At 50.4% G+C, this 15,555-nt stretch overlaps 1 protein-coding gene across 5 annotated transcripts in view; it reads right to left on the reverse strand.

The window, feature by feature from the left end:
* Positions 1 to 8,860: 8,860 nt before the first annotated feature.
* Positions 8,861 to 15,555, reverse strand: part of SNX7 (sorting nexin 7) — a 39,261-nt gene continuing 32,566 nt past the window's right edge. For all 5 annotated transcript variants that reach the window (XM_080648819.1, XM_080648823.1, XM_080648820.1 and 2 more), the window contains 2 exons: positions 14,778 to 14,930; positions 8,861 to 9,243 (listed from right to left, as the gene is read on the reverse strand). In XM_080648819.1, coding sequence (XP_080504945.1) covers positions 9,166 to 9,243; positions 14,778 to 14,930 — 231 coding nt within the window. In that variant the 3' untranslated portion in view covers positions 8,861 to 9,165. The remainder of the gene's footprint in view (positions 9,244 to 14,777; positions 14,931 to 15,555) is intronic.

A 15,555-nucleotide genomic window follows, 5' to 3' on the forward strand; every position in this document is an offset into this window, starting at 1 on the left:
GAGATCAAGCCCGCAACCCGGGCATGTGCCCTGACCGGGGATTGAACTGTGACCCCCTGGTTCATAGGTCAACGCTTGCCCAGAGCCAAGCTGGCTGGGCACGATGCCAACTCTTTAGGACCCTCGCACTTGAAGTCTTTGGCTCCTACAGGTGAGCAGAGTCCTGGGTGACGTGCAGTGGATGGAGCGGCCTACAGCTCCTCCTAGTGGCCAGAGCAGCCACTTACATCCACTGCCTGGTGTGAAGTGTGAACCAATGACCCCACGAGACCCCCGCTGTGGTTTTGGCCTGAAACACCTGCAGTCAAACCCTTCCTGAGTCCCGAGGCCCCATGAAACATGTGACGTGTCGTCTGTATACCGGGTACCATAGCAACCGGGGCAGAACATCATGCAGATGGAAGCGATGAGAGGACCCCAAGTTCCGTGGGTGCATGTGGGTGCTGTTTTCCGGTTTCCTCCTTGAATTGCACTACAGGAAACATCCATGCTCGTTACCCTGCTGGTGACACAGCTGCCTGGCACCAAGGAAGCTCCGTTCTCCGTTCATTCCTGACACGAGGCATTTCCACGCATCCCCTGTGATGACAGCTTCCGGCCTTCTAAGAGCAGAGGGTCCAGCCACCCACCTGGTGGGGGAGACACTCCATCCTCCACCCGGTGCCTGTGGGGTTCATGTGAAGGCGTACCTTAAGTGCCGAAGTTGGCGGTCTTGAAAAAGTGGCTATTTTCAGACCAGTTTACAAGACCACAACCTCAAACGCAGTCAAACCATCTTGGACTGACGGCACGTTGTCTGGACCAGGCCAACGCATGGCAGAACACGCTCAAAGGGCAGAGTCTACTCGGGGAGCTCTAGGTCCCTGGCAGCCGGTAGCCAAGACTGAGCAGAGAGAGAATAAAAAATTGCATCCCTATTTTAGGCCCCTGACTCCCCAATACATTTGTGGTTGGACTAAGTTTCCCCCGGGAGCCATCTCCAGCAAAATGCAGGCAAATTATTATGAAACTAGAGGCCTGGTGCACAAAATTTGTGCATTGGGGAGGTGGTGTCTCTCAGTCCAGCCTGCACCCTCTCCAATCTGGGACCCCTCTGGGGCCTAAAACGGCAGTCGGACATCCCTCTCCCAATCCAGGACTGCAGGCTCCCAACCGCTTGCATGTCTGCCTGCCTGATTGTCCATAACTACTTCTGCCTGCCAGCCTGATACCCCCTAACCACTCACCTGCCAGCCTGATTGATGCCTAACTGCTCCCCCGCTGGCCCAATCGCCCCCAACTGCCCTCCTTGCCGGCTCAGTCACCTCAAAATACCCTCCCATGCTGGCCCAGTCACTCCCAAATGCCTTCCCTACAGACCTGGTCACCCCCAACTGCCCTCGCCTGCAGCACTGGAACCCCCCAACTGCCCTCCTCTGCAGGCCTGGTCCCCCTCAACTGCCCTCCCCTGCCAGCCATCTTGTGGCGGCCATCTTGTGACCACATGGGGCGGCCATCTTGTGTGAGGGCGTGACGGTCAATTTGCATATTGCCTCTTTATTATATAGGATTTAGAAGAAGGTCTTAGGCGTTACTTTAGACACATGATGACAGAACTGGACAAAACCCTCCAACGCCAGCGCTATGAAACCAATTCACAGCGGCAGAGAAACGCCTCGTGCAGATGGCAGGTGCCATTCTGAACGACTGCCCTCAGGAGACATCGCGATGGAAGCCATGTGGGAGTTTGAAAAAATAGTGAGTTATCCAGATTTTTATTCTACGTCCAGTTCAACGAGTTCTGAGCCTATTCTGTGTGGCTGACGTCACTCCCGGGGCCTGGCACACGGGTGGCAGCCCCAGAGGCAAACGGTCTAAAGGGAGGCATCCAGGCAAGAGTCCAATCTGACGCCAACCACAACCGGCATCCGCCAGGCCTTGCAGGCGACAGGTAACGAACTGTACCCTGTCCGTGCATTGGCCACGTGCTTATAACCACCGACCTCTTTGCATTTCAGACTTCCCAGCGTTTCATCGACAATGCACTTCCGTTCCAGCTATTTGATGGAGTTACAAGAGAAAATTCTGCAGCTAGAACGGAACTCAGAAGAGCGAAGGTGAAGGGTTTTTATAGACCAAAGTGAGCAGCAACACAGACATCCCAGCAGGTGTTGCCGGTTGGTTAGAGCGCACTGAACCTCCCACCTCTGGAGCAAAGGGGTGTCCGGGAGCCCGGTCGGGTCACCCAGCGGTTGACCTAGGCCTTCCTTCCCTGGGCGAGTCAAGCATAAGAACCTGGTTCAATGTGGGTTTGTCGATGTGGGATGTTCCCCGAGTGACTCCATTTTGTGAGACAATAAATCTCTGCTGTCCTGAGTCACCTAGTGGGGGGCTTTCTTATGGCAACCCTGGGGACTCATGCAGGCCCCAATGGGGATGTCTTGCTGTCTGTGTGCGGTGTCCAGGGGTCCTCAAACTACGGCCCGCGGGCCACATGCGGCCCGCCGAGGACATGGATACGGCCCGCCGGGTGCCGCTGCCTGTCCTGCTTAGCAGCCGACGCGTCCCAGGCCCGCAGTGCGCATAGGAATTTGTTCATCGTTTTTTTTTTAAACTATAGTCCGGCCCTCCAACGGTCTGAGGGACAGTGAACTGGCCCCCTGTTTAAAAAGCTTGAGGACTCCTGGCGGTGTGTGTCTCCTTAGGGGCCTTGCAGGTCTTTAACATGTTAGGCACCCAGCCTGTGTTGTCTTCCAGGCGGAGAGTATAATGTCAGTCACCCGTGACTGACGGGGCGCTTAACGTGTTAGTTCACTATTTCTGTATACAGCCGCCCCAGTGGCCGGGGCCCCGGTCAGCAGGGGAGTATCTGTGCAGTTAGCGCATTCGCACCCGAGGGGATGCATGGATGGCGATAGTGCAATGCCAAGGGTTTCAAACGATTTTACCATCTCAGATTGTTCCAACAAAGCACCTAAAAGCGACCTCCACTTAATCTGGGAATCGGTAACCACAATACCTCGGGTAGAAGCGAACGCCTTTTATGTGTAATTATCAAATGCCTCACTTACCCGGCTCTGGTGAGCTATTTAAATTGCATGTTCGGGGATGATTTCCCTTAAAACGAGAAAGCATTGTTCTTCTGATCTTCCCAGAAGCTCCCCCCGGCTGTCATGCTGTCGACTGAAAAACGCGAGCCACCTCTTCCATCTCCATGGCTTACGCCGAGAGGAGTATAAACAGGGCTGTGAAGGTCCGCTTTGCCCTTTGGAACGAACGTCATCGTGGCCCGGAAGGGTCACACTCACCAAGGGATGCTGGCAGCCACACACACACACACACACACACACACAAACACACACACACACACATACACACACACACAAACACACACACATACACACACAAACACACACACAAACACACACACACAAACACACACACATACACACACACACAAACACACACACAAACACACACACACACAAACACACACACATACACACACAAACAGACACACACATACACACACACATACACACACACACATACACACACACACACACACACACACACACCCCGGAAAGCATCTCTTTGCTCGGTAACTTGATGAAGACGAACGTAAGTATACTTTCAAACCCCAGGGAGCTGTGGTTCATTGAAAGGAGGCAGGACCAGAAGCATCAGTGTCCATGCAAGGGGCTTCCCGCTCCGGTGATTTCTAGCGCACTTGTCTTTCCACCCCACACGTGCACACGCTCCCGTGTACATCGATACGAACTCACATATGTACCTACGTCTACCGGTATTTATACTCACACACTTGCATCCTACGTGGAACCTGTCTTATGACTACAATATACCTCAGGAGCTAGGACCTGTGGCTTGTTTCAGCTCAGGATAAATTCATGATGGGCTGCAAGTTTCAAGTATGGGGGGGCAAGGAGGAAGGAATAAGGGGACACTGATGTCGAATTTCATGCCTTTTTTTGTGTTTTTTGTTTTGTTTTTGGTCCAAGTAGCCAAAGTCAGCTGAGCACGACTGATTCTCATACTCCCCAGCACTGTAGGTCTGGCGGCTAATTTCCCCTCCACAGATGGGAGGGGGGGGCCTGGGGCACTTAACAGACAAGGCCGCGTTGTAAATGCTCCCAACGCCTCGTGTTGCTGTTTTCGCAGTCCACGCAGGGTTCAGTGCCACCTCCAACTACTCTGAGAGTTCGCCCAAAGCCATCATCAACCACGCGGGAGCATCATCGTGACGTCTGTCAGCTCCATGTCAGAAGCGGCTGCCAGCAGGGATCTGCTTCAGGCTGCTTTCCTTCTCTTTGCACTGGGCTGTCCCTCTCCATCCGGTGCTGGGAACGCTGGGCATCAGGAGACGCGTCCTGGTTCCGTTAGAGCTGGGCCCGGGGACAGGACACTGAGCGGAAGGGACCCAGTGTTCCGGGAGCAGGCGTGGAAAACGGGCACGTGTTCAACGAAAGGTACGTGGGAAGCTCAGGGTAGGTCTTTCTTTTAAGTAGAAGTCAAATACGTTATGCTATGTTGTTGTTGTTGTTGCAAAGCGTCTGATGATGAGGGATCCAGGGATCATGTTTCATGTTACTAACAACAACCATCCCAGCGCACATTACAACCGCTCAAGAAACCCAACCCAGAAGCTCCAGGTGGTAGGGCAGACAGCTGGACAGACAGGAGCTGAGTGGGACCATGAGCCAGGTATGGAAGGTCACCAGGGGGGAGGCCCTGGGTGCCTAGCCACGAACCGTTGTAAGATGGCACTGTGCCCCAAGGGTGCCCATCCCTCCCTGGGCATGAGGAATGTGGTAGAGCCCTTTAGGGGCAGAACAAGGGGCTGGGGAACAGCCTCATCTCACTCCTGTGCACGACCACTCCCTTAAACATGAAGCCGCCGGGACAATGGGGTTCTGGCCCTGCATCGAATAATCTTAGAAACAACGCCTTGGGCCTGCTGACCACAGAGACAGGAGTGTTGGTCAAACTGGAGACAACATCTAGGCCTCAGCTGTGTTTCGGCCCCAGGCCGAAATCAGGACCAGCTTTGATGACTAATGATCTCCTCCTCTGATGCCCACCCATCAAGGGAGGCTGCGACCCTGAGGAGACACAGTGGGGAAGCTGATGAATATTCTATTGGATCCTCTCCTGAGACCTCCCTTACGATGAAGGACCCAGCGTGTCTCCCTCTGCAGCATGCCTGTGCCCTCTCTGCCCGCCCGCCCCCCCCCCCAAGGTGTGTTGTGACTGCATTTCTTTTCCCTAACCTCCAAGGGCCCTTCTTTGCCTCTGTGACTTGTGTCCTGAGCCCACCCAGCCCAGCTGGCTCACTTCTTCCATGGCTCACTTCTACCTCCGTGACTTTCTAAATCAGCCGTGGGCAAACTACGGCCCGCGGGCCAGATCCGGCCCGTTCGGCTGTTCTATCCGGCCCGCGGAGCCGAAAGAGCGGAGGGTTCTCTTGCTCTCCCCTCCGCTCCTTCACCAGCAGCAGTGTTAACATGGCAACGTCGGGAAACACGGCCACAGCTCCTTCTTCTGAGTGGGCGGATTTATATCCCCATTCAGTAGAAGGAACAACCTCTCAATCTTCCAGAGGCTCCTGGTAATGCCCGTGGACGCGTCCCCCGACATCACCCTGGGAATGCGGAGACACGTTATCGTGGTGATGTAGGGAGACACGCCCCTGGAGAGCACAGTATCAGAGCATTAGCTAAAAAAGAGACCAACAACACTGTTCCCACTGAAGTTGATGTTTTAAAGACAAAAACCTTTCAACCCAGTCTACATTGCCATCTCCATCTACGTCCCGGGCATAATTTGGAAGTTGCACTAAAGAAAATGTTTAATTTACTGTTTACACATTTTGTTCTTTTCTATTTGTTTTAGTTTTAAATTATTTTATTATATTTAAGTTTAATTTGAAAGGCTTTTGTACCTTTCCTTTGTTAGGCAATTTTATTTTGCCTTTGCCATCTTCAATATAAGGTATGTTATTGTGCTATGATTCCTCCATTTTTTTTGAAGTTTCAAATTATAATAATTAGTGTTTACATTCTTCTTGCTAAAACGTTTGAAATGAATAAAACTATTGAAATAATAATAAAAAAAAGACCGTACCTTTTTATGTAATGATGTTTACTTTGAATTTATATTAGTTCACACAAACACTCCATCCATGCTTTTGTTCCGGCCCTCCGGTCCAGTTTAAGAACCCATTGTGGCCCTCGAGTCAAAAAGTTTGCCCACCCCTGTTCTAAACAAACTTCTGCTTGTATTTGAGTCTTGGCTCTGAATTCTTTTTTAGCCAGAACTCAGGGACCGGCGTCCAACATCGGCGGGTGCTGGTTCGCCATTACCGCAAGGACCCCGCTCCCCAGTGGTGAATAAGACACCTTCCCTCCAGCCAGTGGGCAGGGGCAAGTGGACATCCTCAGGGAAAAGAATGAAAGTGTGCCCTTCCCTCACATCATGCCCAGCAGTTAACTCACACGGTCCAAGTCCGAAATCCAAAGGGAAAAGTCAGAGAAGAAAGGGGTGAGTTTGTATTGCCTTGGGCTCGGCAATGGATTCTTAGACACAATCAGAAGCAAGCAAGAGGAAAGGTGGAGACACTGCCCCTCGTCAACATTAAAATCTTCTGTTTCAAAGTCCATTCTCAAGGAAGTGAAAAGAAATCTTTGCAAATCATAATCTGATCAGGAATTTGGACTTAGAATATATCAATAACTCTTACAACTCAATAATAAAAAAGGCAAATAACCTAACTTTAAAAAAATGGACCAAGGATCTGACATGTCTCCAAAGAACATGCCAAATGGCCAGTGAGCACATGAAAAGCCGCAACAGGAAATGCAAATCAACACAACCACCACGGACCGCTCCACCCACTGGGCTGGCTGTAATCCGCCCAGATAACAAGTGCCAGAGGGAGGTGGAGAAATCAAACCCTCATCCCCCGCTGGCAGGCATGGAAACCGGTGCGGCCCCCGGGAAGCAGCCGTAAACAGCTTCCTATAGTGGTGACACCAGGCCTCGATTTCATTCCTGATGCAGGCCCGGGAGAAATGAACACATGTGCACACACACACTTACACACCAACTCCTTCGCCGCGTGATTCGTTAAAAGGCGAGGCCGAAACAACCCGACGGCTCCCAATAGGCGGACAAACAAATGTAACGGAGGAGCAGCACGTGATGTACCACACGGCGAATGTGTTTTACGTCCACGAAAACAAAGCACTCGCGAACGCCGCGACGAGAACGCACTTCGAAAAGGTCACGTTAGAGAAGCCAGTCTCAAAAGGCCACGTGGCGTAGGGTTCCAGGAACATGAAACATTCAGAACGGGCAAATCTAGATGGGCGAGCAGAGACAGAAAGCAAATGAGCGGTCCCGCCCTCACCGGTTTGGCTCAGTGGATAGAGCGTCGGCCTGCGGACTGAAAGGTCCCAGGTTCGATTCCGGTCAAGGGCATGTACCTTGGTTGTGGGCACATCCCCAGTAGGAGGTGTGCAGGAGGCAGCTGATTGATGTTTCTAATTCTCTATGCCTCTCTCATCCTCTCTGTAAAAAAATCAATAAAATATATATTTAAAAAAAACCAAATGAGTGGTCCCTCCCGCGTGGAGACGGGGGCAGGGCAGGAGTTAGACACCAGATAGGGGTGTGGTTTGAGGTGATGAAAAATGCACACCCAGAGGGGGCGCTGAATGGTTGGACTCCCGCTGAGAGCCCAAGGAGGCTGTGCTCCAGCTGTGGTAGCAGCTGCCCAGATGTGGGGTGGGCGGGCAGCGGGGAGGTGGGCTTAACGCTGTCAGCAAACTTGGCAAAGGGAGCCAGAGTCTCTACTGCGTTTGAGAAAAATGTGTCGTTTGGGATTTATACATGTGCTTGTGTGTCTCTCATCTTAGTTAAGATTCGTGAAACGTCTAGTGTTTGTGTGTGACACTCATATACGGGGCAAACCCCCAAAATAAAGCCATGCATATGATTAACATGCATGACCCAATACCAAAGTCTTGAGAAATATCTATTCCCCCAAAATTAGCCACTATTCAATAATCAACATACCCCGTTTTTAAATACCGCCATGAATGAGCAGGAACGCCGTCTGTCTGATCACGATGACGAGGGTGTCAGTGTGGAGAAGGAGGGAGCGTTGTGTGCCTTTCCTGTCTATAGGTCAGCAGCACGCACTGTGCCTTGTCAGTGGCAGGCATTCCATAACTAAATGGCACCATCGATCTCGTAAACACCGCGGACAGTAAAACACAAAAGCCGGCATGGCTGGTGTGGCTCAGTCCATTGGGCATCTTCTGGGCACCAAGATGTACCCGGTTCGGTTCCTGGTCAGGGCACAGGCCCAGGATACGGGCTTGATCCCCAGTAGGGGGCGTGCAGGAGGCAGCTGGTCAATGAATCTCTCTCATCACGGATGGCTCTCTCTCTCTCTCTCTCTCTCTCTCTTCCTCTCTATAAAATCAATAAAAACTTATTTTTTAAAAAAGAAATAAAAGCTAGATGTGAGTTGTGAAGACTATGTAAAAAAGACCCCCCCAAAATTTACCACTGGGAATACGATCGCATAATGATTTCTAACTGAGAACACAAATAATCATTTTGATACCTTTTTTTTTAATTGTGGAAAACAATTACTTATCTTTTAACCAACCATCCAAGAGTTAGCATTCATGTTTAATCATATTAAATCTTTTTTTATAATTACCTCAAGTTCCTAATATCGAAGTGAATAGCATTTCAAGGAAGCTGGGATGAAGCGAAGGTGACGGCTACTATGCACCGAATTCATATTAGAACCTGCTTCGGGTTCTGTAGAAAAAGCACACACCACAGCCAGGCCTTTCATATCAAACGTTTTATTAAAATTGAGTCTTCACAATAAATTTAGAATGACACGTTCCACGGACAAATACTTAAAATGTTCGACATCTCACTGATGGCGGGCATACAAATGTGAGAACGTAAGGAAAACTACGCTATCCATGTACACCCCGCTTTCTGCCAGCGATCCGGAACTGCTGGGCTCCCGCCTGCTGGCTTCCCAGGCCCCGCGGGACGTTTTCCGTCCACTTCACAAGGACACGAGCCATCCCGAGGGAGTGGCCAGTCGATGCTGTCTCTCCGGGGTCACAGGAGATGGGACTAAGGTTTATCCTCAGAGGGCTCTTTGGCGTAGAGGTCGGTCTGTGCTGCGAGGAAGGACTCCCAGGTAGCGAGGCACTGAGGGAGGGAAACACACGGGGAGATGAGCAGTGGCTCACGGTTAGTGTTCGAGGATGGGCGGCCTGTATCACCTGCCCACAGCCACCCCCCCCCACACACACACTCCACTCCCACCAGCTTGGTGGACCCTCGTCCTGTTCTACGCATTTTAACTCTTTTTTTTTAGACATTCTATTAATCTCACCAGAGGATATTTTTCCATTGACTTTTAGAGAGCGTGGAAGGCAGAGAGAGACACAGAGAGAAACATCAATGTGAGAGAGACACATCGATGGGTTGCCTCCTGCACGTACTCTGACCGGGGACAATGATCGAGCCTGCAACTGGGGTACATGCCCTTGACTGGAATTGAGCCCAGGACCCTTCAGTCCATGGGCCGACACTCTATATTAGTTCACAATGGATTCTTAAACTGGACCGGAGGGCCGGAACAAAAGCATGGATGGAGTGTTTGTGTGAACTAATATAAATTCAAAGTAAAGGAGCGGAGGGGAGAGCAAGAGAACCCTCCGCTCTTTCGGCTCCGCGGGCCAGATAGAACAGCCGAACGGGCCGGATCCGGCCCGCGGGCTGTAGTTTGCCCACGGCTGTGGAGGAAAGCAAAGTCCTGGCATTTTGCAGCCGCTGGAAGTTATTCACAGATTCCATTTTGGGGAAAGCCTACATCCGCTTCGAAGGGTCATCTGCCAACTTGCGATTTTAGAAATGCCAGTAACTTAAGAATGACGAGATCTGCATGTTCTTCTAAAAACTGCTTCTATCTCTCTCAAGAATATAAACAGTAAGTGTGCGTCTGTAAAGACATGAACTGCCAGGGCGAAGGCAAAAGCACTCATCAGCTAGAAACGCCACCTTGTGGTCCGTTGCTTTCCTGCCTTGTCCTGTGAGTCTGAGCTCTAACTCAGGGTCTGCTGGAGAGAGGAGCCTGAGACTTCATCTGTTCTGCTTCTCACTTTCACCCCCGGGAAAACCGGGGCCTCCTACATGGAGGGTCTTACAGGAGGAGTCAGCCCAGGAGCCACATTTGAACGGGTATCTTTCCCACGCGTACTGGCGCCGTATCGTATCATCATCGTTTTTGACTCAGCAAGCCAATCACGTGAGGTGTGCCCAGTTTCGTGTTGAATTACACTTCAAACGTCAAGGGTCCCTGCGTCTGGTTAACCAAAGTCCAGATCACGGAAAGGAAGACCACACTGACGTTTGGACTCCTGGACAGCTCTGAGGCCCAGCCGTGGTGGTGAAGGCATCGCACACGTCTGCTCGTTTTCTTTTCCTCGGATGTTGTGAGGACTGTGTGGGTGGGAGGCGGGGTGAGGAGGAGTACCAACACCTCTACCTGACAGACTAGATCCTTAAGCGAGTGATTTACATGAGGCAACGGACCTAGAAGACTGACAGCACCTGAAATGACGTGACCTCTGACCTGGTCATGCAACCACATGTTGTTATTTTTTAATATGATTTATTGATTTTTAGAGAGAGAGGAAGGGGGGGGGAGAGAGAGAGAGAGAGAGAGAGAGAGAGAGAGAGAGAAAGAGAGAGAGAAACATCACTGAGAGAGAAACATGGATCGGCTGCCTGCTGCACACCCCCTCCTGGGGATCGAGCCCACAACCCGGCCAAGTGCCCCTACCGGGAATTGAACCAGCGACCTCTTGGTAGATAGGACGAGCCACACCGGACAGGTGCGACCACATGACTTTATGTTGACACACTCAGAAAGGGCCTGCAGCCATGGAATAATAGCTGGATGTGAACACAGCACATTGTTCTCCAATAACGGTGTTTACAGGCACCACTCAGGAGACCCGGCCATGGCTCCCTTCATTTCTTCTTTACTTGTCAGAGGACTTAGCTCTGTGGTTCTCGTTTGTTCTGAGTGCCCTTGTATTAATTTCACAACCAGAAGGATGAGGCGACGGAACAAAGACCTCCATCCATAACTAGTAATTCTAAAACAAACTGTGCGAAGGAATACGTTCTGTTACTCTGAGTATTATGTCCAGCTAACAACAAACTGCTGTACGTGGCAAAAGAAGTTAACATGACATGCTCTTTTCATGGTTATGGCATCAAAATTAAGCTTTCAAAGCGTCTATCCTTTCAATTTGTACGACATAGTAAGGATCACATCCTTCCAAATATCTTCGCCATCATCATCATCATCTCTATCATCATCATTTCTATCATCATCATCTCTATCATCATCATCTCTATCATCATCACCTCTATCCTCAGCATCTCTATCTCAGCATCTCTATCTCAGCATCTCTATCTAAGCATCTCTATGATCATCACCTCTATCCTCAGCATCTCTATCTCAGCATCTCTATCTCAGCATCTCTATCTCAGCATCTCTATCTCAGCATCTCTATCTCAGCATCTCTATGATCAGCATCTCTAGCCTCAGCATCTCTATCCTCAGCATCTCTATCCTCAGCATCTCTATCTCAGCATCTCTATGATCAGCATCTCTATCCTCAGCATCTCTATCTCAGCATCTCTAGCCTCAGCATCTCTATCACCAGCATCTCTAGCTCAGCATCTCTATCTCAGCATCTCTATGATCAGCATCTCTAGCCTCAGCATCTCTATCCTCAGCATCTCTATCCTCAGCATCTCTATGATCAGCATCTCTATCTCAGCATCTCTATGATCAGCATCTCTATCCTCAGCATCTCTATCTCAGCATCTCTAGCCTCAGCATCTCTATCTCAGCATCTCTATCCTCAGCATCTCTATCTCAGCATCTCTATCCTCAGCATCTCTATCTCAGCATCTCTATCTCAGCATCTCTATCCTCAGCATCTCTATCTCAGCATCTCTATCCTCAGCATCTCTATCTCAGCATCTCTATCCTCAGCATCTCTATCTCAGCATCTCTATCCTCAGCATCTCTATCTCAGCATCTCTAGCCTCAGCATCTCTATCACCAGCATCTCTAGCTCAGCATCTCTATCCTCAGCATCTCTATGATCAGCATCTCTATGATCAGCATCTCTAGCCTCAGCATCTCTATCACCAGCATCTCTATCTCAGCATCTCTATCTCAGCATCTCTATCATCAGCATCTCTATCATCAGCATCTCTATCTCAGCATCTCTATCCTCAGCATCTCTATCATAATCATCTCTATCATCAGCATCTCTATCTCAGCATCTCTATCCTCAGCATCTCTATGATCAGCATCTCTATGATCAGCATCTTATCATCAGCATCTCTATCTCAGCATCTCTATCATCAGCATCAATGACACAAATAGCTACTGCTAGGGAACAGCTAGAAAACGGCCATGTACTGGGTCCAGCATGATTGTGGTTGCATGTCCCTTCACACTGTGGCAGGAAATGGCTGTCCTCGGTTATCTGGGTACCAGTAGACTTTGAAACGATTCACTCACGCTCAACTGGATTTGGGGTTTCATTGTTTTGCTCTTCTCATTTAAAAAAAAAAAAGACTCAATAAATGTATTCCTACTTATCGATCCTACAGGACAAAGTGGGAATGACCTCATTTTATAAAATTCCTGTTTTATATTTGCTGTCAACTGCCTCCGGGTAAATTCGCACATCCAAGCACATTTCACCACGACAATAATTGGCTTCTGGTACAGACCTCTGCCTTATATTCATAATCTGATTTTCCTCATCACTTTGGTATTTAAATTTTAAGTTATAAACCAGCTGTGACCATTTGTCTTCATAAAAGTAAGTCCAGAGGCAAATGTTCGTTCTGTATTTCATCCATCACACTAGAAACAAACCCCGCGGGGGCTTTGTCTGTGCCAATGCTGATGAAAGAACAAGTATTTCCATAAGAATGTGATTAAACTTAGAAAGGGAATGGGACGATTCTGGAGCGTTCCACTTCCCTGTGTGTCTGAGAGATTCTGAAGTTAACAGACAACAGCAGACGGTGGGCGACGGTCCAGGCCCACAACACAGTCTGTGTGCAAACTAGGGAGCATGGACTGAAGGGCTCCACCCTCCCCGTCGCACTGGGACTGACCTGCCAGCCACTTAGAAGTTACTCAGGAAAAAACCAGCAAAACAAATAACTGTGGGGGTTTCCTGAAGTTATAATAGAGTTCACACATACCATATGATAAAAGCCTAATATGCAAATCAACCGAATGGCAGAACGACCGGTCGCTATGATGCACACTGACCACCAGGGGGCAGACGCTCAACGCAGGAGCTGCCCCCCTGGTGGTCAGTGCTCTCCCACAGGGGAGTGCCGCTCAGCCAGAAGCCGGGCTCACGGCTGGCAAGCGCAGTGGCACTGGCAGGAGCCTCTCCGGCCTCCACGGCAGCGCTAAGGAGCAGCGAGCTGAGCGGAAAGGAGCAGCGAGCAGGCGGAGCGAGGGGTCCCAGACTGCGAGAGGGATGTCTGCCTGCTGGCTTAGGCCCACTCCCCGCGAAGGATCCCGGACTATGAGAGGGCACAGGCCAGGCTGAGGGACCCTTCCCTACCGACCCCCGCACCCCGCCAGTGCACGAATCTCGTGCACCAGGCCTCTAGTCCAATTATAATTATAATGGACACCCTGGCTGGTGTGGCTCAGATGGTTGGACATGATACCAAGCACCAAAAGGTTGCCGGTTCGATTCTCAGCCAGGGCACATGCCCATATTTGGGGTTGCAGGAGGCAGCCGATCAAAGTTTCTCTCTCACATCAATCTTTCTCTCTTCCTCTCTCTCCCTTCCTTTCTCTCTAAAATCAATAAAAAAAACATTAAAAATTTTAAAAAGAACTATAATTTACTTGGAGGTTAAGTGTTAAAAACATAACATCTGATAGCAAATGCTGTGATGGACAAAACTTGCAAAATGGCAATATGGTACATGATGCTAATTGAATTGTTTCTAAGAAAATCGTTTTTTTCTTCCCTCGCTTTGCAAACCCTTTATTACATAAGAAAGGGTGGGCCTGGCCAGCATGGCTCAGGGGTTGAGCGTCGACCTATGAACCAGGAGGTCAAGGTTCGATTCCTGGTCAGGGCACAGGCCCTGGTTGCAGGCTCCATCCCCAGTGGGGGGTGTGTAGGAGGCGGCTGATCAATGATTTCCTCTCATCACTGATGTTTCTATATCTCTCTCTTCCTCTCTGAAATTAATTAAAATATTTGAAAACAAGGAGAGAAAGAGGAGATAAGGGAGGAGATGATGAGGAAGCATTATCAAGTGCTCGTAAGGAATCCGAATCCTTCCAGAACGAGAGACCGAGGAGAAAGACACCAGACGAAACGGTGGCATGTCCTCTCATGGCGCGCTCAGCTGCGTGAGCCCCTGGGGGCTTGTGCGGAAGAAGAAGACAGAAAACACATCCTCCTCCCTGGTCATCCACACCCGCGTCTCAGTGGGCGGGTTTGGCGTCACCCCATTAACTGGCAAGTCTGTGGGCACCGAGCCACCGAGAGGCTCTCGAACGTGGCACCTGCTCCCTTACCACTCTCCCAACACAGGCCAGGGGGCAGTAAAGGAGAAGACGCCCCTTTACAGGAGTGGCCATCCCGGGTCACAGTCACCTGCTCATAGTAGTGGATGTTCCGCTCGGCCGTGTCCGCAAACGCGGACTTGATGTCGTTCCGCATGTTCTGCTTCCATCGCTCCCAGTCCGCTCTCAGCGCCGTGTTGGCGCACTCCACCTTGTCTTCCAGCTTCCCGATCTCTTCCGTGAGCTGAACGGGACACAGAGAGAGAAGTGGATCTACGGATTCCAGCCACTGAGCAGTGAGTCTAAGCCGCACATTCCATTATATCAAAACTAGAGGCCTGGTGCACGAAATTCGTGCATGGGTAGGGTCCCTAGGCCTAGCAGGCGATCAGGGCCCATTGGGGCCTTCCAGCTGCCGGCCGGGGCCTTCCTTCATTCCACGCCACCCCCTGGTGGTCAGCGCATGTCATAGTGAGCGATCGAACTCCCGGTCGAACTCCTGAGGGGACACTTTGCATATTAGCCTTTTATATAGATATAGATAGATAGACACGAAAACAGCTGAAGAATAATTCTTCTTCTTTTTTTTCTTTTTGCAAAGTCACTGGCATTTACTGTGTGCGACCTCGTTCACGTCAGAAGAACACCGGGTTTGGTCAGAGGTGCTGAGTGGGGGCCCGAGGTCTGAGCCCACGGAGCACGGGACCCTGGCTAACTCTCCAACCCTGGGCCTCAGCCCCACTGTCCACCCAACGAAGGGAAGGGAACTACAACTTGTCTCCACGTTCTGCACAGACACTCGCATCACCTCTGCGGTGTGTGCTGATGGGGTTTATGCTACAGGAGGGTTCCGGTCACTGCTTCCCACC

This window comes from Plecotus auritus (genome assembly GCF_963455305.1).
Source record: "Plecotus auritus genome assembly, chromosome: 12".
Lineage (NCBI taxonomy): Eukaryota > Metazoa > Chordata > Mammalia > Chiroptera > Vespertilionidae > Plecotus > Plecotus auritus.